The 26,638-nt window shown below is 44.2% G+C and overlaps 1 protein-coding gene across 1 annotated transcript; it reads left to right on the forward strand.

The window, feature by feature from the left end:
- The first annotated feature begins 10,893 nt into the window (after positions 1-10,893).
- Positions 10,894-26,626, forward strand: arrb2b (arrestin, beta 2b). The gene is made up of 13 exons (XM_055228827.1): positions 10,894-10,991; positions 12,554-12,584; positions 12,657-12,717; positions 13,938-13,982; positions 14,055-14,248; positions 15,551-15,814; positions 16,507-16,591; positions 16,665-16,737; positions 17,878-18,015; positions 18,444-18,527; positions 19,001-19,080; positions 19,165-19,210; positions 22,337-26,626. The coding sequence occupies exons 1-13, from the start codon at positions 10,969-10,971 to the stop codon at positions 22,428-22,430; spliced, it is 1,218 nt and encodes a 405-aa protein (XP_055084802.1). The 5' UTR covers positions 10,894-10,968; the 3' UTR covers positions 22,431-26,626.
- The last annotated feature ends 12 nt before the right edge of the window (positions 26,627-26,638 follow it).

A 26,638-nucleotide genomic window follows, 5' to 3' on the forward strand; every position in this document is an offset into this window, starting at 1 on the left:
ACTTGTGATGTAGCTATGGATGATGAGAATACTTATAAATCATTTCAGAAATGTTTGAACCTTGCAATATATGTAATGTGTGTAAATAATACTTGCCTGGATCAAAAGCATCAGACAGGTCAAACCCATCCTGTGAGATCACTGAAGAAAACAAAGAAAACAGAGAAAGTAAGTTTGGTTATTGTAGCCCTCTCCTCCACAGTGAGTCAGATGTTTTTGTGTGTGTAGACCCCCGCGCCCGCCTGCCACACCATGCTCATGAGAAAATCATCCTTTTGTTTGGGCCCAGGACTGTAGGGCACATTATTGACATGAAAAGGACAAACGCTGAGAGGAACAAAGAGCCCAGGCTTCACTGGATGCCACTCTGACATATAGAGAGTGAGGGGGAGCACAGTGGCTAGGTCAATGTTTTTACCAGCTTTCAACCCTCTGTCTACAAAACATTAAAATTAACTCCAAATCTCATTTTTTTCCTTCTGTACATTTAAAAATATATTTCTTTGAGTATAAAAGTTGTACAAAACTGCAAAATGAGAAAATTAGTCTCTGTGGTATAAATTGTTGCAAGAAATCAGCTATTATATTGAAGGTCACTTTATGCCACTGATACTGCAGCCATACAGCATGACCATTAGTCCAGGAGCCCCCGTTTGGTCTCAGGAACCGCAAAACCCCTTTTTTGGAACCCATCTTGTCCAAATTTCATGACTATGTGACAGTGGATGTGACTATAGGACCACTTTTACAGATATAATTTCGCACAAAAGAATACTCACATGATGGAGAATACAGCAATACAACCTTACAGGGGTTTATGCTTTTCTGTTTCAAATTATCAGACCATTTATAGAAAATAAAAAATTGCACTCTCAAGGACAAATCCTCTCCACAAAGTAACTGATTGAGACACATTGGTGTGGAATTACAGTTTTATATGCAAATAGTTCCCCAATTAATCAGCTACAAATTAAGCCCAAGATGAGCTCTGTATTTCCAACGGTTCAGCTCTAATAACAGAAATAATCTTCCATATCTATTTGGCCATAGAATGCATATGGAGTCATTTCATGGGAAAACTGCAGAATTCAGGATAAAAATTCAACGTAACTTTCATGGATTCAAACTTGGCACAGTTCAAGTTTATATGTGATGTGTTATCTAAGTGAAATTTTAGTCTTGTATCTTTTAAAGCTTTTGAGTTTTGGGGGTTTAAAAGGCATATACTTTGGACTGTTTGTGGCAGTGTATTATATTTTGTCTTTTTTTAGACAATATGGCTTATATTTGTAAGATATGGTCATTGTAACATAAATTTAAAGCAATGTAATTGTGAGACTTGATCAGTGGTCTTATTCAGTTACAGTTCAATTACTCATTATTCATTGAAGCATAATATTGCATTCCTTGAAATGTGCACGTGAAATGTGCACTCATTCCTATGCATTTAATTTCATGTGGTCTTGTCTCAGGTGTAACACTGTTGTCTGGAATATAGTGGGTAATAATGTTATGTACAACTCTTGTCATATAAATGGTCTAATAATTTGAAACAAACTTTAAATTTATTTTTTATTGTAATTATTGTGTCAAGACAAGAGTTAAAATATTTTGTTTCATTGAAGCAAATGATGACACATTAGCCTAACTACGCCAGTTTCAAATGGAGAACCATCTAGGCAAACTTTTTCATATAGGTCTTGGCAATAACAGCGTAATTTTCACATTCTTTTACAAAGTGATGTACTGAAAGGTCAGCAATCCACTTTCAGAGTTATGAGCTCTTAATATGCATCACAAACCCTCTGCACTCAGTGACCTCTGGAGCAGTGTAGAAGCGATCTCTGCTCTGGGTGTGTCTGGCTTTATCCTGTATCACCTCCACACAGGCATGACTCACAACATTTAAATTATAGATGCACTATAGCCCTAATTAATGACAGCACGCTCAATATGTCCCCAGTGCTGTGATGGTAACAAATGTTATGCAAGATTATCTATGCATAGATAGGTAAGAGACAATGACATGACAACATTAGGATAAACCCAGACTAATGAATACATGTGTTAATTCATCTTACATGAAAAGTCCAGTCGGTTAGTGGCATACATAATGTGATTGAAATCCTGCACGCTATTTAATTTAAGTCACTGTACTTTCTGTGCTAGTCACAAGCCTGGATAATAGAAGAGTAGAAGGTTGAGGAGACAGGAGAACCCTCACACCACACCACTCTTAGCTATGCACTTTAGTCATTTCAGGAGAGGGAGCCCATTGTCTGTACTTATTGCCCTGGTTCAATGATTGGAGATGTGAACTGTAACCAGCAGGTGGCATGAAGTTCCCTGTTGTTAATGGCAGCTTCCTGTCTAAACTCATTTCTTATCACATTTGATCAATCTGCACTGTCACTACCAAAATGATTTTGATCTAACAGGCTGTTTGTTGATAGTAAAGTATGCATTCAGAACTTTGTAGCTGTTATTATAGTCCATTCAACTTACCCATGCCAAATATGAAATTATTATCGTCACAACACAGAACACACCAGTTTTTTTTTATATATACTGCATTTGTATGATGTCTTCCTTTGTATGCAGATGGTAGAGTGTTTGTCCACTGATCGGAAGGCTGGCGGTTCAAATCCCGCTCTCGACATAAACATCATTGGTTGAGCGGTCAGATCCACTGATCCATAGGTTGGCGGTGCGATTCTAACTCACACAGATGAATGCTGTCATTGTGTCCTTGGGCAAGACACTTAACCCACCTTGCCCTCAGTGTCTGCGTACACTGGTGTGTGAATGGGTGAGTGGTTCCTTGTTGTAAAGCACTTTGAGTACCTTGAAGGTAGAAAAGCGCTATAGAAAAATGTGACCATTTACTTTGACATTTGTTTTGTCTCTCTATATCTATAAAAGAGGCATTTAACACAGGCTTTATAGAAAATTACAGTCTAAATGTATTGAGTTTTCTTATTAGGGTTTTAATCATCCATTCTTTGCTATACACTTTGGTCATTTGTGGAGTGGGAGTCCTTTGTCAGTACTTATTGCCCTGGTTCAATGATTGGAGATGTGAACTGTTATGAAGTTTCCCGTTGTTAATGGCAGCTTGCTGATTACAGAAGGAGATACACTTTATCAATCATTACTGTCACTCTTGAAACTGTACTGTAAATACAAGCTTATGTTATTACCACATAATCAAAATCAGATTACTCAAATGCCTTTTTCAAATGCCAACACATGTCAATGTTTAAGGCTACTAGAAATGCAATATGTGTGTATAAATATTCTCTTGTTGAGAGTTTTACTTTTTACAGTGTGAAATAAGCTTTTTTCCAAATTTATGTAGATGTCGTAACGGTGCGGATAGGACCAAAGGATGCAGACCAGAGCAGTTTTAACAGTGTTTATTTACAGCGGTGAAAATGCAGTCTTTAAACAGGTCACAAGAGCAGGTACAGGAACCGGGGAGCGGGAGACGGGTCAGGCGGGTGCGGTGCAGGTAGAGGCGGGCAGGACAGGACCAGGACGGGGATAGAAGCAGGTGCGGTACCAGGGCAGGCGGATCAGACGAAGACCAGAGCGGGGAGCGGGTGACAAACCAGAGACCAGGACCGGACAGGAGACGAGACGAGCAGGAGACGAGACGAGCAGGAGACGAGACGAGCAGGAGACGAGACGAGCAGGAGACAAGACGAGCTGGAAGCGGTACCGGGACTGGAACGTGGCGGCAGGAGCTGGGCGAGTAGAGGCAGGAATCTGGAGGGTGCATAAATCCAAATGAGCATTTGCCGGAAAGTACCATATAACAAAGCTTAGCAAGAAACATTCACGTTTTACACGCGGACGGTCTGGCACCGAGTGTAGACTGCCAAGCCTTCTTGTACTCAGCAGCAGGTGGTGGTGATTAGGCTGATGCACCCCAGGTGTGCACGGGAGGAGTCAGGCACTCCACCCAGCTCCAGACACACAGGTAGGGGAGGGGGAGAGAGCACGGGAGGACAGGGAAACTGACATCATGACAGTACCCCCCCCCTAAGGTCCACCTCCTGGTGGACCCCCAGGCTTGTCAGGATGAGCGCGGTGGAAGTCTCTCACCATGTCGGGGTCCAGAATGCGTGCCCTGGGCACCCAGGATCGCTCCTCCGGACCGTAACCCTCCCAATCGACGAGGTACTGGAGGCCCCTACCACGGCGACGAACGTCAATCAGGCGGCGGACGGTGAACGCCGGGTGGCCGTCAATGACTCGGGCGGGCGGTGGGGGATCGGCCGGAGGGCACAGGTCGCTGGTCCGGACTGGTTTAACCTGGGAGACGTGAAAGGTCGGATGAATCCGGAGAGACGGGGGTAACTGGAGGCGCACCGCCGATGGATTTATGATCCTCATGATCTTAAACGGTCCCAGGAATCGGGGGGACAGCTTACGGGAGTCCGTCTTCAGCGGGACCGTCTTGGCGGAGAGCCAAACCATCTGGCCAGGTTGGTATACGGGCGCCGGGACACGGTGGCGATCGGCCGCCGCCTTAGTGCGCGCTCCAGCCCGAAGAAGGGCCGCCCTGGCCTTCTTCCAGATCCGGCGACAGCGCTGGAGATGGCGCTGAACAGACGGGACGGCGAGGTCCCTCTCCTCCGTGGGAAAGAGAGGGGGTTGATATCCCAGCGATGCCTCGAAGGGGGACATACCAGTGGCGGAACTCACGAGGGAGTTGTGAGCATACTCTATCCAGGGCAGGTGAGTACTCCAGGTCGCGGGGTTGGCGGAGGCTGTGCACCGTAGGGCCGACTCCAGGTCTTGGTTGGCCCGCTCCGTCTGCCCATTAGATTGTGGATGGAACCCGGACGTGAGGCTAACCGTGGCCCCCAAACCGTCGCAGAAAGACCGCCATACCTGAGAGGTGAATTGGGTCCCTCTGTCGGACACGATGTCCACCGGGATGCCGTGGAGTCGGAAGACATGACTGGTCAGCTGGTCGGCAGTTTCTTTGGCTGTGGGGAGCTTAGGCAGGGCAACGAAATGGGCGGCCTTGGAGAAGCGGTCCACAATGGTGAGAACCACCGTGTTCCCCTGGGAAGGGGGAAGGCCCGTCACGAAGTCCAAGGCGATGTGGGACCAAGGGCGACGAGGAACTGGGAGAGGATGCAAGAGACCAGAAGGGGGTGAGTGGGAGGCCTTGGCCCGAGCACATACCTGGCAGGCGGCGACATAAGCCCGGGTGTCTGTGTCCATCGTGGGCCACCAGAAGCGTCTCCTGAGGAGGGAGAGAGAGCGACCGGCACCAGGATGGCAGGCGAAACGGGAGGCATGGACCCACTGGAGCACCTGAGACCGGACAGAATCGGGAACAAACAGTTTACCTGGAGGGCCGTTACCTGGGTCGGGGTCGTTGGTCTGGGCCTCTCGGACGGTGTCCTCGATATCCCAATGGACCGCGGCCACCACACACGAGGAGGGAATAATTGTTTCTGCGGTGACCGGGCTATCCTCCAGGGCGAACTGGCGGGAGAGGGCATCGGGTTTGACGTTCCGAGATCCGGGGCGGTAGGTGAGGAGAAAGTTGAAGCGGCTGAAGAAGAGGGACCAACGAGCTTGACGGGGATTGAGGCGCCTGGCGGACTGGATGTACTCCAAGTTTTTATGGTCGGTCCAGACGATGAATGGTTGCTCCGCCCCTTCGAGCCAGTGGCGCCACTCCTCCAAGGCCAGCTTTACGGCAAGGAGCTCCCGATCCCCCACGTCATAATTGACCTCGGCCGAGGACAATCGCCGGGAAAAGAAGGCGCAGGGACAGAGGCGGTTGTGGGGGTCGAACCTCTGCGAAAGCACGGCCCCCACTCCCGAGTCGGAGGCGTCGACCTCCACGATGAATTGCCGTGAAGGGTCGGGCTGGTGCAGGATGGGAGCGGAGGTAAATAGTCTCTTAAGCTTCTCGAAGGCTGTCTGCGCCTCAGGAGACCAGGCAAACGGCAAAGCAGGAGAGGTGAGTTTAGTTAAGGGCGAGATAACCCTACTAAAATCCCGGATGAAACGTCTATAAAAATTGGCAAAGCCGATAAATCTCTGGAGCTGTCTCCGGCTGGTAGGAACGGGCCACTCAGTGACAGCCTGGATCTTTTCAGGGTCAGCTCTTACTTGGCCCCGCCCCACAATGAAGCCCAAAAAGCTGACCTCCTCTGCGTGAAACTCGCATTTCTCAGCTTTCACGAACAGTTTATTCTCGAGGAGGCGCTGGAGAACCTGGCGAACGTGCTGATGATGCTCCTGGGGGGACCGCGAGAAAATCAAGATGTCATCCAAGTAAACAAAGACGAATCGGTTAAGGAAATCACGGAGCACATCGTTGATGAGGGCTTGGAATACGGCAGGGGCGTTGGTGAGACCGAAGGGCATAACCAAGTATTCGAAATGTCCCAGGGGTGTCTTGAAGGCCGTCTTCCATTCGTCTCCCTCCCTGATGCGCACCAGGTGGTACGCATTCCGCAAATCCAACTTTGAGAAGATGGTCGCACCGTGGAGGGGCGTAAATGCCGAGTCCAGTAAGGGAAGCGGGTATTTATTCTTTACAGTTATATTGTTCAGACCCCGGTAATCAATGCAAGGCCGCAGGGATTTGTCCTTCTTAGCCACAAAGAAGAACCCCGCTCCCACGGGTGAAGTGGACGGGCGGATGATTCCGGCAGCCAGGGACCCACGGATATAGTCCTCCATTGACTCGCGTTCAGGTTTAGACAGGTTATATAGCCTGCTAGATGGTAGTGGGGCACCCGGCAGGAGGTCAATGGCGCAGTCATATGGACGGTGGGGCGGTAAAGAGAGGGCCTTGCTCTTGCTAAAAACCTCCCCCAGGTCGTGATATTCAGCAGGCACCGAGGACAGATTGGGGGTGTCTGGGGACGGATCAGCGACAGGAACGGACCTCCCGGCCGGAGGGAGGGCGGACCGAAGGCACTTGGCGTGGCAATCGGGACTCCAGCCCGAAACTCCGCCCCTGGCCCAATCGAAAACAGGGTTGTGGGCGCGTAGCCAGGGGTAACCAAGGACCAGAGGAGAAGCGGAGGAGGACAGGACATGAAACTGACGGTTCTCTTGGTGGTTGCCGGACAGAATCACGGTGACAGGTTCTGTGATGTGAGTGATGTGCCCCAGAAAACGTCCATTGAGCCCCTGGGCATTTAAGGGGCGTTCGAGGGGCTCCAGGTAGACCCCGAGCTGCTCCGCGACTTGGGCATCAATAAAGTCCCTCTCAGCCCCGGAGTCGATAAGGGCGGAAACGCATAAGGTCTCTGTGCGAACGCACAGGGTGGCGCTGAGCCGCAGTCTATTAGAAGAGTCCAGGATGTGTTGCTCGCCCACCAGTACTCCCAGTGCTACTGGTGGGCCCCCCCTTTTGGCCGAACTGGGCAAGTGACCACATAATGTCCGCGCTCACCGCAGTAGAGGCAAGCCCCGGCCAGACGACGCCTCCGTTGACGCTCCTCGGCCGACACAAGGGTCCTGTCGAGTTGCATGGGCTCATCCGGCGGGGGCGGGGCAGCGCGTGGCTCCGGCGGGACCGGTGACCGGCGTCTCTCTCGGCGACGAGCCCGTAGGCGGTTGTCTATACGGTGAGTGAGGGAGATGAGGGTCCGCAGGTCGGGGGGTTCGTCCCGGGAAACCAATTCATCTTTCAAAGTCTCGTTCAGGCCCCGCACAAACACAGCCCGCAGCGCGCTGTCCGTCCAGTCCAGCTCCGCCGCATGTGTCCAGAATTCAATGGAATAATCCGCTACCGTCCTGGAGCCCTGGCTGAGAGTCAATAACCGGGAGGCAGCATTGTCCTGGTAGTGCGGGTGGTCAAACACCAGCTTAAACGTGGACACAAATTCATTAAAATCCAGGCTATCCACAGACGTCTTCATTAGGCGCGCCTCTGCCCACTGGAGAGCTCTGCCCCGGAGTAATCCACATATATATCGGATCTTGGCGGCCCCCGAGCTGAAACGAGAAGGGCATTGCTGGAACATGAACTCGCACTGGAACAGGAATCCGCGACAGAGGTGAGGTTGTCCAGCATACGGCTCCGGATCCGTGCCTCTCGGCTCCGGGAGGCGTGGCGGCGCTCCGGCTGCAGCAGGCGGGGTGACGAGGAGCGCGGCCACCTGGTGGTTAAGCTGTGCCACCTGCTGGGACAATGTCTGATTTAGCTCCAATAGAGTCCGAATGGATTGTTCATGCTGACCCAGCACCGCCTCGGGGTGAGAGTGCGTGAGGCGGCGCGTCTGGTCCGGATCTGAGCCTGCTTGGTCCATAGTGGCCAGACCGTTCTGTCGTAACGGTGCGGATAGGACCAAAGGATGCAGACCAGAGCAGTTTTAACAGTGTTTATTTACAGCGGTGAAAATGCAGTCTTTAAACAGGTCACAAGAGCAGGTACAGGAACCGGGGAGCGGGAGACGGGTCAGGCGGGTGCGGTGCAGGTAGAGGCGGGCAGGACAGGACCAGGACGGGGATAGAAGCAGGTGCGGTACCAGGGCAGGCGGATCAGACGAAGACCAGAGCGGGGAGCGGGTGACAAACCAGAGACCAGGACCGGACAGGAGACGAGACGAGCAGGAGACGAGACGAGCAGGAGACGAGACGAGCAGGAGACGAGACGAGCAGGAGACAAGACGAGCTGGAAGCGGTACCGGGACTGGAACGTGGCGGCAGGAGCTGGGCGAGTAGAGGCAGGAATCTGGAGGGTGCATAAATCCAAATGAGCATTTGCCGGAAAGTACCATATAACAAAGCTTAGCAAGAAACATTCACGTTTTACACGCGGACGGTCTGGCACCGAGTGTAGACTGCCAAGCCTTCTTGTACTCAGCAGCAGGTGGTGGTGATTAGGCTGATGCACCCCAGGTGTGCACGGGAGGAGTCAGGCACTCCACCCAGCTCCAGACACACAGGTAGGGGAGGGGGAGAGAGCACGGGAGGACAGGGAAACTGACATCATGACAGTAGACTACAATAAAGACAAGCACATTTTAATTTAACCACAGACACCATTCACTTGTTTTACAGCACATGTACATGATTATAGATTTAATTTCTGATGACCTCTGACCTCTCTCTCTCAGTGCTTAATCCCCATTGGCTGGCCAGGACAAAGTATTCAGGAGTTTTCAATGCATTATTAATACCCAACAAGTAAAGACGGCACAGGTTTTATGTACCACAAACATGTACAGATATCAGTTAGTGCTTAAACAATTCCTTTGAATACAAAGCAGTGTGAAATAAAGTGGGTGGAACATGTACAGATATCAGATAGTGCTTAAATAATCCCTTTGAATACAAAGCAGTGTGAAATAAAGTGGGTGGAGATCTAGACAGGGTGTCCCATTCTATATTCTGGCTATAGTCTGGGCCTTTGTTCACCTGCCTGGGTAGGCACCTCATCTGTCTCACGATAACCACCATTTTGATCAGCATCTTCCACATGGCCGCTATAGGGTTGAGTGACATCAGGCTTTTCCTGGCAGTGTGTGCCCCAGTCAGACGCACTGTGGGCGGTGCCAGCATCACTTTGATCCCCATCACTAATCCCTTGTGCGGAAACTTAACTATTTTACAGCTAGAAAAATTAAGAAAACACATCAATACATATTAGACAAAGACGTGTGAAAATGTGTAGGCACAGGCTTTCTGATTTAAACTGGCAGTCTGGTTTTACAATCACAGCAAATCGAAGCACATGGACCATTTCTCAATACAGACAAAAACGCGATGCGTAAAAGTGGAAAGGGAAAGCTATGCAAAACAAAATCAGTCTAAAGGTAACCTTGGGGATTGTGTGTTTAATGTCTGGCACAGGAGCCGATGGGGTCCTGTGAGTGCACCACAAAAGGCTGAACATGTGGCAAGCGATTCGGAGGTGTGTGCGGGACAAAGGCTTACCTTGGAGCGGCAGAAGCAAAGCCAGGACCGCGCACAGAGAGAGAGCGGAGCGGAGGAACATGTTAGCAGGGTCCAAGCACACTTCACGCACAACACGGTGACTGCACTCGGCGGAATAACGGGCAATCCCTGGGCTATGAATAGTCAGTCAGCCGGCCGGTCTGGTCTGCGCCGCAGTCAAGGCGTTCACTGTGGCCGCCACGCCCACGTTGTGCCAGTTCCGGTGAGGTGCGTCAATATAAACGGAATAGAGATGTGACTTTTATTTTGGAGGGACGTACTGGATATAGAATGTCGTATTATTTTGTGTTTGTTTTACTACATTCTAATCTCCTTTGAGAAATGAAGCGTTTAAGAAAACTATAGGCCTAACTCTAGAATAAATGAATTACACCTTATCCTTTTCCCTATCTTACTGTTAGCATGGTCGCCTCTCCACAGATGTGACCTGTCATTTTGGCGCCCCCATTTGATTGATGAGTTTAGTGCCCTAATGTGGAATATTCAAGGCAAACGTCTCCATAAAAGTGGAGACAAAAAGTGGCGGACATTACTTTAAGTAGGCTATAGAGCACCTTTTAGGACAACGTCTTTTGATCCAATTCATTTTTTAAATTTTATTTTATTACTATGTTTTGAGTGAGATGCTAAAGGGCATGCCAGCAGACATTCTATGATTCTACAGGTGCATCATGACTACTCAAGCCAAGATTTTTTGTTGTTTCTTTTCTTTCTTTCTTTCTTTCTTTTTTTCCTTTTTTTAAATTAAATTTAATTTTATTGTTTCAAAATGATCAAATAGGCTATATGGTTACAACGACATTATTTTGACGGGCATTTTATTCCCCGATAAAGCGCTACAGATTTCCACTTGTGTCGTTTATTTTTATGCCCTCGTAATTTTTGTGGCTGATGTGATTGAGGTGGGCGTGGTCCTGCACAGCTGCAGAAAAAGTAGCCACAAGCCTCCAGAGCGTAAACTGCTCTGGAGGCTTGTGGATCAGGAGACGCACGGCGCGCAACGGCAGAGGAGCAGAGGAGATGGGCGACAAACCAGGCACCAGGTGAGGCTTCTGACTGCATGTATTTATTGCATACGAAGGACCAAGAATTAAGACACGCATATTTTGTCGTCATATTTAGAAAAATGTGCTCAGAATTTAACATAACCTGAATCTTTCAAAATTCAGTGCAAAATGTAAGCCAAATAAACCATATGGTCTTACGCAACAGGATGTTTATGGAAGATAACTGAGAAACAGCGAAAGTTCCCTATTGGATAGAACTGCATAACAGGAAACGAGATTGGCACATTTTTCCATTACTTTAATGTCTTAATATTTTTAACCCAGCGTTCACGTAGAAGCTGTCTGACTAAAGCACAGTTTGGGACAACACTGCATGCCTTAGAAGGTTCTAAATGTTTTAACTATAAGGCAAGTTATGTAGCTTACAAATAATAAAACTATGTTAAAATATTTCAGTAGGGAAAATGATTTACAAATCCATACTCTAAAAATAGGGCGATAAACCCATTGTTATCAGTACTTAATATTACACATTACGTTTTGCCTTACTATCACTGGTTTAGAGAGATTTGCTGAAGCAGAGTTTTTGGTGTCCCGGTTTAAGGAAGTGAGGGTCCTTTTTGCTCTCTGCCCGGATGTGTCACTGAAGTTTTCCCTCTGAAAGTAAAAACTAGCACATTCTTCTGTGTGTCCAGTCACCTGGTGTACAAGGGTCACCAGCTAAAATTGTAAGAGCCTTTAGTTTTCTTAATAAATCAAATCATAATCTTATTGTTTGCAATTCACATAACATAAATCATATTTGGTCTTCCAATAGACCTGAAGTTTTAACTTTCACAGACTTAATGTAGTCCTGGTTTAGACCTAGTTTAGACCTTGATCAGTCCTGGAGCAATCCATCTAGTAGTAGTTGTTTTGTCTTATCCTGTTTTATTCAACATTATGTGGTTTAGTTGCCATGTATGAGAATTTTAGTTCTTCAATTTTAGCTGTCACAAGTTAGAGAACCACTGATCTAACAGTGTTGAAAGTATGCGTTCAATACTTTGTAGTTTATATATTCCACCCAACTTTCCCATGTTAAATATGAAATCATTATCATTACAACACAGTTTTATTTATATATATATATATATATATATATATATATATATATATATATACATACATACATACATACATACATACACTGTATTTGTATGGTGTCTCCCTTTGCACATAAGCTTAGCCACCACTTTGACATTTGTTTTGTCTCCCTGTATGCATACAAGAGGCATTTAACACAGCCTTTGTAGAAAATTACAGCCTAAATGCATTCGCAGTTTCCTTTGAGGGTTTTTTAATGTGAATTTTAATTGTCCACTTTTCCTGGAGTCTATCAGGCCATTTCCTGTTTAGTTTTTGCAGTGCCATTCAGTGGTCTATGTGATCTCTCTAATAGAGCTGCCTAATGCTTACTTTCCATTGTATGCATTAATAACTGTAGATTTGAATAAACAAATAAAATAAGCAAGAATATGAACACCCAGAAACGTTAATAGTCACATATTGTCTGTAATGTGTTGATTTGTAAAGCCTTTTCCAATTATATTTTTCAGGGTCTTCAAAAAGTCCAGTCCAAACAGTAAGGTATCGGTAGGTTCATTTCTAGTATAATTTGTGTTTATGTCAAATGTTGTCTATGTTTATATTTATTTTCAGCTTACAGTGTATCTTGGGAAGAGGGATTTTGTTGACCACTTGGACCATGTAGACCCTGTAGGTAAGTCCAAGAAACACCAAGAGTGTTATAGCTGAATTACTTGATAATAATAGAAATTCAATTTTAATTTTCTAAAGAGCTTATGATTTTAATGTTTTGTTTGTTTTTGGAAATAATGATTAGTTTAAAGGTGCACTATGAAACTTTTCTGGCAAGGTATTATATTAGAGTTATCTATCTCCATGGAGACAGGTAGGTGACACCACCAGGCCAGGATACAGGTCAAATCTGTGGAAAGCTGGCCACAGTCCAAGTAAGAATACATGTTTTTCAAGGTACTTTTGAGCAATAAAAACACCTGTAATTGGATAAATGTTATATAATACGTACTTAATGCCATACTGTGGAAAATTTCTGGAAAATCAATAACATCTCCAAATGGACACATGCAAGTGGCACATCCTTCACACAGAGGTTTCATAGTGCACCTTTAATGAGATAAAGGAACAAAAGATCATTGATCATTCCAGCTACACAAAGTCAGTAAAATAGCCAATAGTATTAGTAGGTTCAACTCTCATCATTACCAAGATCAAAAGACATTGTGGCTAATTGAGCACTGAGCAAGAATTTACCCGTGAACACTTTATTTACAGCCTTTTAAAATTGATAAAGCAGCAGATTTATTCAACATTGCAAATCATGTAATCAGTGGTAAACAAAGGATACGTGGTAATAACAGGCGGATATCAGCCTTGTAATGGGTAACTTATGATGCCAGTCAGCCCATCATGTACTTTTCCATCTGACAGGGACACGCTGCATATTCATGTAATTATCAAGTGTACTGATTGTTATGCTACATGCGGTACTGCTCAAGCTCTACAGCTCAAACTGTTGGCATTAAGGAGCTGTCTTCATCATATTTAGTTTGTGTCATGCGACAGTGAGAAAAGTTTCACTACACTTCCTCAATAACAACTGGATTTAATATGAAATTTTATCACCAAATTTAGGTTCAATGTAGTTGAACTATGTTGTTATTTTTATGTATTTATACAAAATAGTTTTAGTTTAGTTTTAGATTCCAATTTTATAGTCATAATTAATAAAGTAACAAGAGATACACTTGAATGAATAAAATGAAAGATAAGCCCAGTTGCCATGGCAACAATTTAGAACAAAATATTCTATCTGTGATGAATGGTGAAGTTTTCAAAATGACACCCATGAACAGGAAGTGGATAATCATTAATTAATTAGTGTATGTATATTTTCAGATGGTGTAGTACTTGTAGATCCAGAATATCTCAAAGACCGCAAAGGTAAGTTTTTCTCTACCTGTATATTTAACCAGATTCCACACCCCTATTGATTTATTTTATCATTCTTTGTAGTATTCGTGACTATCACATGTGCGTTCCGGTATGGCCGAGAGGATCTGGACGTTCTGGGACTGTCTTTTCGTAAAGTCCTCTTCAGCAGCACAGTCCAAGTTTTCCCCTGCCCTCCTTTGTCCCACCAGCTGAGCCAGTTACAGGAGAAACTCATCAAAAAACTGGGACTACACGCCTACCCCTTCAACTTCACTGTAATGTACCCACAAATATTTGCACATTAAAACTAAACTAATATGTTGTATATTTGGGCTCATATCATAACATTCGAAGTACATTGCAAGCATGAGTCTTGGGTAGAAATTTATGCTATTAAATAATAGCCAGTGTGTTGTCAAAGAGCTATTTTAAAAAGTCTCTGTTTTGTTTTTGATCAATTTTTTTTAAGTACAAACACTATTTCTTGTTTGGGCTTACTTTAAAAAAAAGTTTCATATATTCAGTCACTGCAGGTATTGGGGCAGTTGGCACCATACCAGATCTGTCAGTGAATATTAATCTAAGAAGTGAAAGCTCAAATCAACTGATTTATAACTGATAATTTTGGTAGTTAATGCATGTGTGCTTTGGAATTTAAATTTATTTACAAAAGGAAGTAGAACTAATGTGGCCGGTTGGTCTGATTAAAACAATTGCAGAAATACTGGTCTTGCTGTGTCGAACATGGCTACCTTATATTGCATTATTATTCTCATAGCATTTATCACTAACATTACATGATTGCTTTTTATGTGGAGGTAAAATGTTGTTACTGAAATGTTCATTCTCATAAGACAGCTGTTAACCAAAGTGTCTGTAATAACTCTAGTCTGTGTGGGAAGATTCTGTCTGTATTAAACCCATCCATCACCTCACAGCTCTGGGACATCCCTTTAGGAGCACTGGGTTTATTGGACTCATTCATATGAATAAAAACGCCTTTACCTTTTGTTACATCCACTACGTAACTTTTCTGACGGGTGGGTCTAACACCTGCAAAGAAGACAGTGATTGCAGACAAATGAAATAGATTGAAAGTGCTATTTTAAACCATTCTACTTTGACCCCCAAATACCCCCATTAATCAGATCTAAATATTTGCCTTGTTTAGACTGGTTCAAAATACATCCATTCTGTTTGTTTTAATTAAAGGTGCACTATGTAACTTTTCTGGTAGAAGATCCATCACCTGATTGTCTTCGTGGAGATGTTTTTTCGTTTTGCCTGGAATGATCCACAGTACGGTATTAAACTAATCTATCTCCATGGAAACAGGCCAAAGTATAGGTCAAATCTGTGGAGAGGTGACCCACTCACAGTAAGAATTATTTTCAAGATGTTTCTGAACAATAAAATATCTGTAATTGAGTAAATACAAGACAAGTTCAAGGCCATACTGTGGAACATTTTAGGCAAAGAAAAGTCACAAAGTGCCCCTTTAAGATTAACATATTACTTTAAATACAAGTATTTTTAAATTATGGTTAGTGGTAATGCTATTGCTTTTGTTTTTCTAGATTCCACACAACCTGCCATGTTCAGTGACGCTGCAGCCCGGCCCAGAGGACACAGGGAAGGCGTGTGGAGTGGACTATGAGCTCCAGGTGTTCTGTGCCAAGACTGAAGATGAGAAAATCCACCAAAGGAATTCAGTGCACCTCCTCATCCGAAAAGTCCAGTACGCCCCCGAGACCCCAGGCCCACAGCCCATGGTGGAGACCAGCCGCAACTTCCTCATGTCGGACAGGTCATTGCATCTGGAGGCGTCACTGGACAAAGAGGTATACCATATTATTGCATCCTTTTTCACTATCACAACTATTGTGGATGGCAGAGGTGGGTAGTATTTAGTTGCATTTAATTGAGTAACTTTTTAAAGAAATTGTAGGTTTTGGACACCATACATTTACTCATACTTTGGGTAATAGTTTGAAGTAATAAGTAATAATAATAATATGGAATGGTAAAAGTTGTGATTGCTCTTCCCACTTTGAGTGATTGGCAAATACATTAACTTAAAATTATAAACTATATCCACAGTTACTCTTACAAATACTTGAGTAGTAGTATCCCCAATACTTTTACTGTTTTTCTTTTTTTTTTACTTTATTTCTTGGACCACCACTTTTACTTGATATTATTTTGGAGTAACGGTACTCTTACTTGGGCAGAATTTTCATAGTCTACACCTCTGCTTTGTTGGTACAGTTGTTTGTCCACTAACTTGAAAATTGGTAGTTAGACCCCCATTACTGGCACTGCATAGTAAAACTGGAGTTGTGCCTTTTGGCAAGACACTTCTCCCATTGTATTATATGAGACAAATGTAAAAGGAGGGTCCAAAACAGAATGGCAGAGTGTGACATACATGTTGAATGAGTGATGGTAAATTTAGAGTTCATCTATATAGTTAGCTAGAGCATTATTCCTTTTTTATAATTATTGACCATTACTGACATGCTTTCTTTGGCAGTTGTATTATCATGGAGAGCCTATAAACATCAATGTCCATGTTACCAACAACTCCACCAAAACAGTGAAGAAGATCAAAGTATCTGGTAATTCATTCAAATAAATATATCTTTTATATCTATCTATTCTGTTAATACTACCGTAATTGTGATATTGTAGTTCGACAGTATGCAGACATCTGTCTCTTCTCCACCGCGCAGTACATGTGTCCAGTGGCAATGGTCGAAGCGGAGTGAGTACACATGCTAGAGTTTAAAGTCATATCCCAGATTTTTTTATATATATTTTTTTTTAAGTTATATCTTAGTTACTTATTGCAACTTAAATCTACAGCCTTACACCTATCTTGCATTTAGTCAGTTGTTTGATTCATTAAGTTTTATTGGTCAAAAATACAATTACCAATAATAACATGCACTCTCTGAGCGGAGTTTCCTCTCCATAGATCTGGGTGGTGTTCCCTGCTTATTTTCATGGAGATAGATAAATTTAATCCCATACTTTCAAACATTGTAGGGAAAACGGTAATCTCTCCATAGAGATGAAGTAAATGGCAGACCCTCCACCAGAAATGTTACATAGTGCAACTTTAGTAAATAGACACAACAAAAATAAATGCATTATTAAAAACGTCTCATTGGTTCTGTAGCTTTTAAAAGAATATGTGACTAGCTCTTATATTCTATGTCTGTCGTAACGGCGGGGTTAGGGGATGGACCAAAGACGTGCAGGACTCGGGACAGGTTTACAGTGTTTTATTTACAGTTAGTGATAAATACAAACAATAGTCCAATAATCCAACACCAGGCGCGGGCAGGGCGTGAGCAAGAGCCAGGGGCGCGTCAGGGAGACGCTGAGACGGGAACAGGGGCGCAGACCAGACTGGGAACAGAACTGGAGGAAGCAGAGCGGGAACCGGAGCCGGGGCGTGGTACTGCTGGGGTCCAGGACGAGACAGGGAGGTGAAGGTAAGGAGTTGACAATACCAGAGCTGGAGTGCGGAGTCAGGGACAGAGCCAGAAGCCAGGAGCTAGGGAGGTCAGGAGAACTGGAACCTGGGAGGCAGCAAACTCCAATTAGCATCAAAAAAGAGCAAGAGACAAAAATGCACAAATAGAGCAGGTATAATCACATTGACACGCGGACAATCTGGCACCGAGTGTCTTCTCCCAGCTCCTCTTAAGCACGGCAGATGGTGGTGATTACCCTGATGGGACACAGGTGCGCGCGGGAGGAGCCGAGGGCTCCGCCCAGCTCCAGGTTCAGACAAGTGAGGGAGGGGGTAGAGCACACAGGAAGGCAAAAACGGAGCAGAGATACGTGCCTCATGACAATGTCATGGTGAATATGATTTGATGTCCTCTGTCTGCAGGGACCAGGTGAGTGCCAGCTCCACCCTGTGTAAGATCTACACTCTGACTCCAGTGTTAGGACCCAACAGAGAGAAGAGAGGCCTTGCTCTGGATGGAAAACTCAAACATGAAGACACCAACCTGGCTTCCAGCACCATGTATGCACTAAGCCAATACAGTGCCTTCTGTTGGTATTGGCACCAGTGATCTAACGTGATACAATTTTTGAGCTAGTGTTGGTTATTCTGAAGTTAGAAAGTAAAAAAGATAAAATATCTATTGCCCAGGTAAATTAAAGAAAAGCATATTCTTTATCCTTCATCCTTTATATTTATGTATTTTATCTGCCTCTTTTGTGCATACTTGTCAAGCATTGCATTATTATTAAGTCCAAAAAATACATTTAAATGAAATATTCTGCAAAATGCTTTAAATATACAATATATATATATATATATATATATATATATATATATATATATATATATATATATATATATATATATATATATACTGAGCTCCATAGAGGTGGCAATGCATTAAAAAAAACAACAGACATTATTACAATAGTGTTAACCTGTTACAGAATGAAAGAGGCGTCAGATAAGGAGACTATGGGAATTCTGGTGTCCTACAAAGTCCGGGTCAAGGCTGTGGTGTCTCTTGGAGCGTAAGTCAACCATCTAAAAAAACGAAACAAATAAATAATAACAAATAATGAATACAACAAAATATTTTTAATAAATTGAGTGAGCATTATAGTTGTTGTTAAAGTAGTTCTATGGTCTGTCTATGTGTCTGTATTTCATAGGTTTTGTTTGCGCTCATATATTGAAACATCTGAAATTTGACACTCTTATTTGTTTGTCCTACAACAATCTGTGTGAAAATGATTGTCTGTAAACACATTAATTAGAAATGGGTAGACTCAACAACATGGTTACATAAAGACTCAAAGACACAAAATTGTGGGTGGCTGAACAAAAAAAAAACCGTAATTACATTTCCTCTGCAGCCAATTTGTCCTCGGTGGGCAATGAGAGCGCAACAAAAGATAATGACCATAATGACACGTCTGCCATGGCTTCTAACAGTCTGAAATATTTGTGACTTGTTGATTGCATGGTAACTATTGATCTTTAGGGATGTGGCAGTGGAGCTTCCATTTGTTCTGATGCATCCCAAACCTAAAGAAGAGATGCACACACCTCCTCCACAGCCTGGTAATCTCACATGTAAATCTCTATAATACTAAATAATCAGAGGGCATTTAATTCATTGTTTGTGTTATTTCGTCCTTGCTACAGAGACTGGCATTCTCGTGGACACAAACCTGATAGAGCTGGAGACTAAGTAAGTGCGGTCATGTAATTCTAGCTCACCTGATCAATATGAATCTATCACTGCAACAGGGGTTTAGGCAGGCTTTAAACAAATCACTTATTGTGATTGGAGTGCGGCAAATCAGCAAGGAAAGCCAAATGTCAAATAGTAGAGCTAAGCTCTTGCTAACAGCTCAGATGATTAAAGTCCAACATGCACATCCAATGCATGTTTAAGTATTATATAGTATAATACCTTGGGCATTATTATGCACAAAACTACTTAAATTAAAGTCATGGGGGGTTGTGCCAGATAGAGAATTCAGTGTAAAAAAAAAAAAAAAAAATTCACTGAATATTCGTGTTCTTATTTGGACTTAAGTGCAAAGTAAACGCAAAAGATCAGGATACATTTTAGATGAGAACAGGAACTACCTATTCAGATCGGAAGGCAAGTCAAGCCAACATTCTGAATATGAAATCAACTTCCTTACGCCTCTCATTAAAAGCTGTTATAAATGTCTTGGGCCTTTAATGTCTTGGGCCTTGAGTGCCGTATCCTTTATCAATTTTAGACTAACAAATGCTAACAGAAAAGCTTACTACAGAAGTTATCCATCCATCCATCCATTTTCTTCCGCTTATCCGGGGCCGGGTCGCGGGGGCAGCAGTCTAAGCAGGGACTCCCAGACTTCCCTCACCCCAGACACGTCCTCCGGCTCCTCCGATGGGACCCCAAGGCGTTCCCAGGCCAGCCGAGAGACATAGTCCCTCCAGCGTGTCCTGGGTCTTCCCCGGGGCCTCCTCCCGGTGGGACATGCCCAGAACACCTCCCTAGGGAGGCGTCCAGGAGGCATCCTGAGCAGATGCCCGAGCCACCTCAACTGGTTCCTCTCAACGTGTAGGAGCAGCGGCTGTACTCCGAGCTCCTCCTGTGTGACCGAGCTCCTCACCCTATCCCTAAGGGTGCGCCCGGCCACCCTGCGGAGGAAACCCATTTCAGCCGCTTGTATCCGCGACCTTGTCCTTTTGGCATACAGCGACCGCATCACTGCAGACGCTGCACCGATCCGCCTGTCAATCTCACGCTCCATCCTTCCCTCACTCGTGAACAAGACCCCGAGATACTTGAACTCCTCCACTTGAGGCAGAGACTCACCACCCACCCGGAGAGGGCAAACCACCTTTTTCCGGTCAAGAACCATGGCCTCGAATTTGGAGGAGCTGATTCTCATCCCAGCCGCTTCACACTCGGCTGCAAACCGCCCCAGTGCCTGCTGCAGGTCCTGGCTCGAAGAAGCCATCAGGACAACATCATCTGCAAACAGCAAAGATGAAATCCTGTGGTTCCCAAACCAGAACCCCTCCGACCCCCGGCTGCACCTAGAAATTCTGTCCATAAATATAATGAACAGAACCCGTGACAAAGGGCAGCCCTGGCGGAGTCCAACATGCACCGGGAACAGGTCTGACTCACTGCCGGCAATGCGAACACAGCTCCTGCTCTGGTCATACAGGGACCGGACAGCCCTTAGCAAAGAGCCTCGGACCCCATACTCCCAGAGCACCCCCCAAAGGACACCACGAGGGACACGGTCGAATGCCTTCTCCAGATCCACAAAACACATGTGGACTGGTTGGGCAAACTCCCATGAACCCTTAAGGACCTGATGGAGAGTATAGAGCTGGTCCAGTGTTCCGCGACCAGGACGAAAACCACACTGCTCCTCCTGAATCCGAGGTTGGACTATCGGTCAGATTCTCCTCTCCAGTACCCTGGAATAGACCTTACCGGGAAGGCTGAGGAGTGTGATTCCCCTGTAATTGGAACACACCCTCCGGTCCCCCTTCTTATACAGAGGGACCACCACCCTGGTCTGCCATTCCACAGGTACTGTCCCCGACCGCCGCGCGATGTTGCAGAGACGTGTCAGCCAAGACAGCCCCACAACATCCAGAGACTTGAGGTACTCAGGATGGATCTCGTCCACCCCGGGAGCCTTGCCACCGAGAAGCTTGCCAACCACCTCAGTGACTTCAGCCAGGGTGATGGACGAGTCCGCCTCCGGGTCCCCAGTTTCTGCTTCCTCCTCGGAAGACGTGACAGTGGGATTGAGGAGATCCTCAAAGTATTCCTTCCACCGCCCGACAACATCCCCAGTCGAGGTGAGCAGCTCTCCACCCGCACTGTAAACAGTGTTGGTGAAGCACTGCTTCCCCCTCTTGAGGCGTCGGACGGTTTGCCAGAATTTCTTTGAGGCCGTCCGATAGTCCTCCTCCATGGCCTCCCCAAACTCCTCCCAACCCCGAGTTTTTGCCTCTGTGACTGCACGAGCCGCGGCACGCTTGGCCCGCCGGTACTCATCGGCTGCCTCAGGAGTCCCACGAGCTAACAAGGCTCGATAGGACTCCTTCTTCAGCTTGACGGCATCCCTTACTTCCGGTGTCCACCACCGGGTTTGGGGATTGCCGCTGCAACAAGCACCACAGGCCTTACGACCACAACTATGAGCAGCCGCATTGACAATAGAGGTGGAGAACATGGCCCACTCAGAGTCCATGTCCCCAACCTCCCCCGGGATCAAGGAGAAGCTCTCCCGGAGGTGGGAGTTGAAGACCCCTCTGACAGAGGGCTCCGCCAGACGTTCCCAGCAGACCCTCACGATGCGCTTGGGCCTGCCAGGTCTGTCCAGCTTCCTCCTCTGCCAGCGGATCCAACTCACCACCAGGTGGTGATCAGTTGACAGCTCAGCCGCTCTCTTCACCCGAGTGTCCAAGACACGCGGTCGGAGGTCAGATGACACGACAACAAAGTCGATCATCGACCTCCGACCTAGAGTGTCCTGGTGCCATGTGCACCGATGGACACCCTTGTGCTCGAACATTGTGCTAGTCACAGTTTGTCCATAACAAACACTGAAGTCCAATAACAAAACACCACTCGGGTTCAGATCAGGGAGGCCGTTCTTCCCAATCACGCCCCTCCAAGTGTCACTGTCATTACTCACATGGGCATTGAAGTCCCCCAGGAGAACAACGGAGTCCCCCAGTTGGTGCACTGTCTGTTTCCACAGAAGTTATACCTCAATTTTATTCTTCAAATAATGAATACTTGTTTGTACTGATGAAATTTAATAGACATTCTTCCTCTTTGTAGTACACCATCTCAGGTGGATGATTTGGTGTTTGAAGACTTTGCTCGTCTGCAGCTCACTGATATGAATGACAAGGAGGAAGACCCATTCTGCTAGCTCCAACTGTAGCCATTACTGAGGAACACTTCTACACATGAGCACTGTGCACTGTACAGGGCTTAAAGTGACCAAAAAATTGAGCTTTGTGTAGCTCGGTCAAAACTTGTATCGACATTTTTATGGGCACTTTTAAATTACTTATATTCTCCATAGTTATTTAACCCTAAAAGACAGTTGACATGAGTACAAACATTATGGATTACAAAAATTCATAATAATGGCGAGGTCTGGGGTCCTCCCCCAGAAAATGTTTGGATAAATCAGGCATTTCCTCTAAACTGGTGCATTTTAAATAATATTTTTTCCTCAGTCTGACAGACAGCTCGAAAATGTTTAAGTACAGAAATATTAGTAAAAGAACATTTTAAATCTGTCAGCTGGACAAAACGTTGTAGGGGTGAATACATTTTGCTGCTCCTCCAAGCCACTTTTTTCTCTCTTCAGTTCTGGTCAAATTATTGATGGACACTGCCTTATATATGTCTGAAGGGAGGCGCAAACTACACCGAAATGAAAACGCCTATTGTTTACAGTTTCTGTTTGTAGGATAGGTCTAATGAGCTACACTAAGTCTTAACTGTGCCTGGTCATACTTAGCATAATCGTTCAGGCCACTAATGAGTGCTCCCACACCTATTAGCATACTAGATAGCCCTATTGTTTTCCTTGATTTAGGTCTGAGGATGGAGTTTGATGTCTAAGGCCCCCCATTCCTGTTCAAAGATGGATTGTCTTTTCTAACATTGCTTCTTTAACTCCCCTCTCAAACCATTTATTTTCTTTGGCTGAGATTTATACCTCACTATTTTCAAAGGAGTGGTTAGTGTCTTTGAGACAGAGATGTACATCGGACCGGGGTCCTGAGAAGCTCTTGCGTCAGTGTTGGTACATTCTCTTATGGAGTGGCTGTTTAGCTTCTGCAATACAACGCTCACTACACTCTTCACTACCCTGAATGGTTTAGACTACATTGCTTTGATTATGGCTCGGATTTTTGTACTTTCGGTGAACCAGTTTCTGTCTTAAAGTGTTTGTAGGTTTGAAATAGACCGGGATTTCATGCTGTCTGGAAATCCTCTGAAGCTTTTCAAACTCACCAGCTATGTAAGGAATGGTTACATCTTTTCTTCTAGGTTCAGATTCCTTTGTGTCCTATTTTTTAGCTCTCTTTCTTTCTTTCTTTCTTTCTTTCTTAATTATTTATTTGACAGGGACCATGTACAAATTCATTAATCTTACAAAGAAAAGGTGATTTGCACCAGATTTAGCTACTGCTACTTTCCATCTGCAGTCCCTGAGCAGGTGAACACACATTAAAAAACACATATCAATTGAAAATTACAATATACAACTACCGATTTGCCATACATATGTCCCCCCCAGTCCAAACTAATATAAAAATCATTATGTGCAGGTTTATACAGTGAGCACAGAGCAGCACCAACTAACTAGACTGATGTGGACACATTTGATTATTTAAAATGAACTTTTTCAAATTTCTAGTAAAACTATTAAAATCCACAGACAATTTCAGACTGTCTGGAAGCTGATTCCACTGCCTAATGGTTTGATAAGAAAAAGCCGATTGAGCAAAGGGCGAGGATCTTTTTGGAACTATGCAATTTCGGTTTACGGAGGAACGAGTGAATCGGGTAGTTTGTTCAGAACAAAGAATAGTAAATTTTTTTAATGTAGGTGAAGCTTCATTATTAATAATTTTCTTAGATGTGAATACAAAATTAAATTACTGAAACTGAACATTTTATATTTACTTAAGACGTTACAGTGGTGATAATGGAGGTTTTTTTTATCGAGTGCCTTTACTGCCTGATTATAGGTGGATCTGAGAGATTTTAAAGCGCTCTCATTGGCCTGAGACCAGCAGGAGACACAATAGGTCAGGTGTGGAATAATCATGGCATTAAAATATGTAAAAAGCGGCCTCTACTGTCAGGCTCATGTGTCTAAGGGAAGAGATGTTGTAGCGGATTGAATTGCGTACTTTTTTTATATGCTTAAGTCTATTGAAGGTCCATTTTGGATATCCACAAGCAGAGGGGACTTTCTCTAGGTGTTGTTCCTCTTTCACTTTTCCCTCTGTGTTTTTGGGAACCACTTGAGCCCTATGCTGTAATGTGCAAATAACTTTGAGTTTGTGCTGATGGTGTAAATCAAGCAGCAGCCATTGGTCAGTGTCTGGTCTTGCCCTATAGTGCACAATCCAAGAAGGCCAATTTGTTCTCCTTGACGTCTAGCATTAATATGTGCAGTAAAGGGTTCCAGATCTTGAATTTTGATTTTAGTCCAGTCCTTTAGTCTTTGTTGTATTGATACCAATGCGTGGGTGGAGTGCCTGCAAATGAGGCCAGTCTGTTCAAATTGTTCCATATACAAGTTAGGAGAGACCGGTGAACTGAAGAAGCGACTTGGATGAGCAGCAAAACGTTTCCACTAGTACAACTTTTTGTCTAGTTGACAGATTTACATTTTTCTTTTACTATAGTTCATATCTGGATGACTGATGGACTGGATGTACAGAAATATTGTTTAATAACCCCACTGCTACATCATGAGTTAATAGGCTGACTTCAGGTGAAGTGAAATGATTAAGCATTAAAGAGTCACCCATCATGTGTGTTCTTATATTGTAGCCCAAGACCTTGTGTCTAAAAAAACAATAGTTTCTGATCATTCTGAGAGCCTCACAGTTGGTGTGGTTCTGTGTCAAACCAAGCAATCTTTACACCTGTACTTCAAATCACAGTAACACTTCATATTGTGGTCTTATATAGGGATAGAAATCTTATTGAATGAGTTTGCATATTTCAGAATAATTTATGCTTGCTCTGTTGATAGGATGTTGTCATTTAAAATAGGATTTTTGGTCAAATTTTGTTATTTAGGTAAGTTTTTTTTTTTTTTTTTAAATGCATAGATACTACTACTGAATATTATTTCTACAGAACTGCTATGTAAACTGCTTTTTTGTGTGTGTTTGAGTATAAACACATTTTACTCACTCAGTGTTGATACAGGCCCTTGGTTATCCAAGTGTAAAATCCAATTTAAAAGATTTTTTTTTATTTTTTTTTATTTTTATTTAGATTTCATTTAGAAGGCTTTTAGTCCCCAGATTAAACCCTAATTAAAGGAGTTTGGTCCTATCGAGTCCTATGGGGCAAAGTAACATGTAGGCCTATCTAATGAGTATCATGCATGTGTTTACAAGCACAGCATTAAGTCCGTGTCCCAGTTTATCTGATAAGGAGTTTTGGGGTGTTTGTTTTGTACGCTATAGTCCAAAAATAATAACATGTCAATCATTCAGCTAGACCTATATACCCTAAACACGTTTGTGGATTTATTGGGTCTTTTCAGGAATATTTGTCAGTCTCGAAGACAGTGTACAGCACTGCACATTAATAGAGCAACAGCTGAATATAGCTGTCTTTAAAATAGCGGCTTATTGAATATTTAGCAACCACACTGTTGCATCTCTCTTTAATCTGTGCTCATGTATCGTTTAGTTGACCGCGGTCTGTGCTACTTGGTCTCAAAAGTGGACTTGGAGTGCGCAAAAGACAGAAGCACGGGACCATTCGAGACGCAGGCGGTGAAGGAATTAACGCTGAGCCTTTTCCACTTATAACGCATCGTGTCAAATAAACGCGTCCAAAAGAACCCACTTGATTGCGGTCTTCGTCTCTGTACTTGCAGACTTCTTTCTTGAGCGCGTAATTATCCGACTGCAGCGCGCTGGCTGTATTTCACGCATTGTCAAACAACGGTTATAAAGAAGACACTTAGTTTAGTCTATCTCAAAAGTAGGGCACAGGACAGCGTGGTCAGCAGATTGTGCATACTTTTGCATAGCAAACTAAGCGAAGAACTTTTAAGCCCCGACTGTAATATAGAACTTGTATGAACATTTATTATCAACATTTATAGTGGCCTTTACACAACTACCTATGGAATAATTACTGGTGGAGATTGTGTATATGTTTGATTTTGTCTTGTGTGATTGAAAAGTAAATTTTAAGTAGCATATCTTTGTTAATATGTGCAAAAAATATTATTTACAATGTTTTTGATTGTCACAAGTTGGCCTGTATACATTCCATACAGTAATTATGTTGCACTACCATTAATGTATTAATACTGTACTACTAAATATTAAAAACTATGGTATTACTAAAACAAATGTC

The sequence above is a fragment of the Periophthalmus magnuspinnatus genome, chromosome 18 (assembly GCF_009829125.3).
Source record: "Periophthalmus magnuspinnatus isolate fPerMag1 chromosome 18, fPerMag1.2.pri, whole genome shotgun sequence".
Classification (NCBI taxonomy): domain Eukaryota; kingdom Metazoa; phylum Chordata; class Actinopteri; order Gobiiformes; family Gobiidae; genus Periophthalmus; species Periophthalmus magnuspinnatus.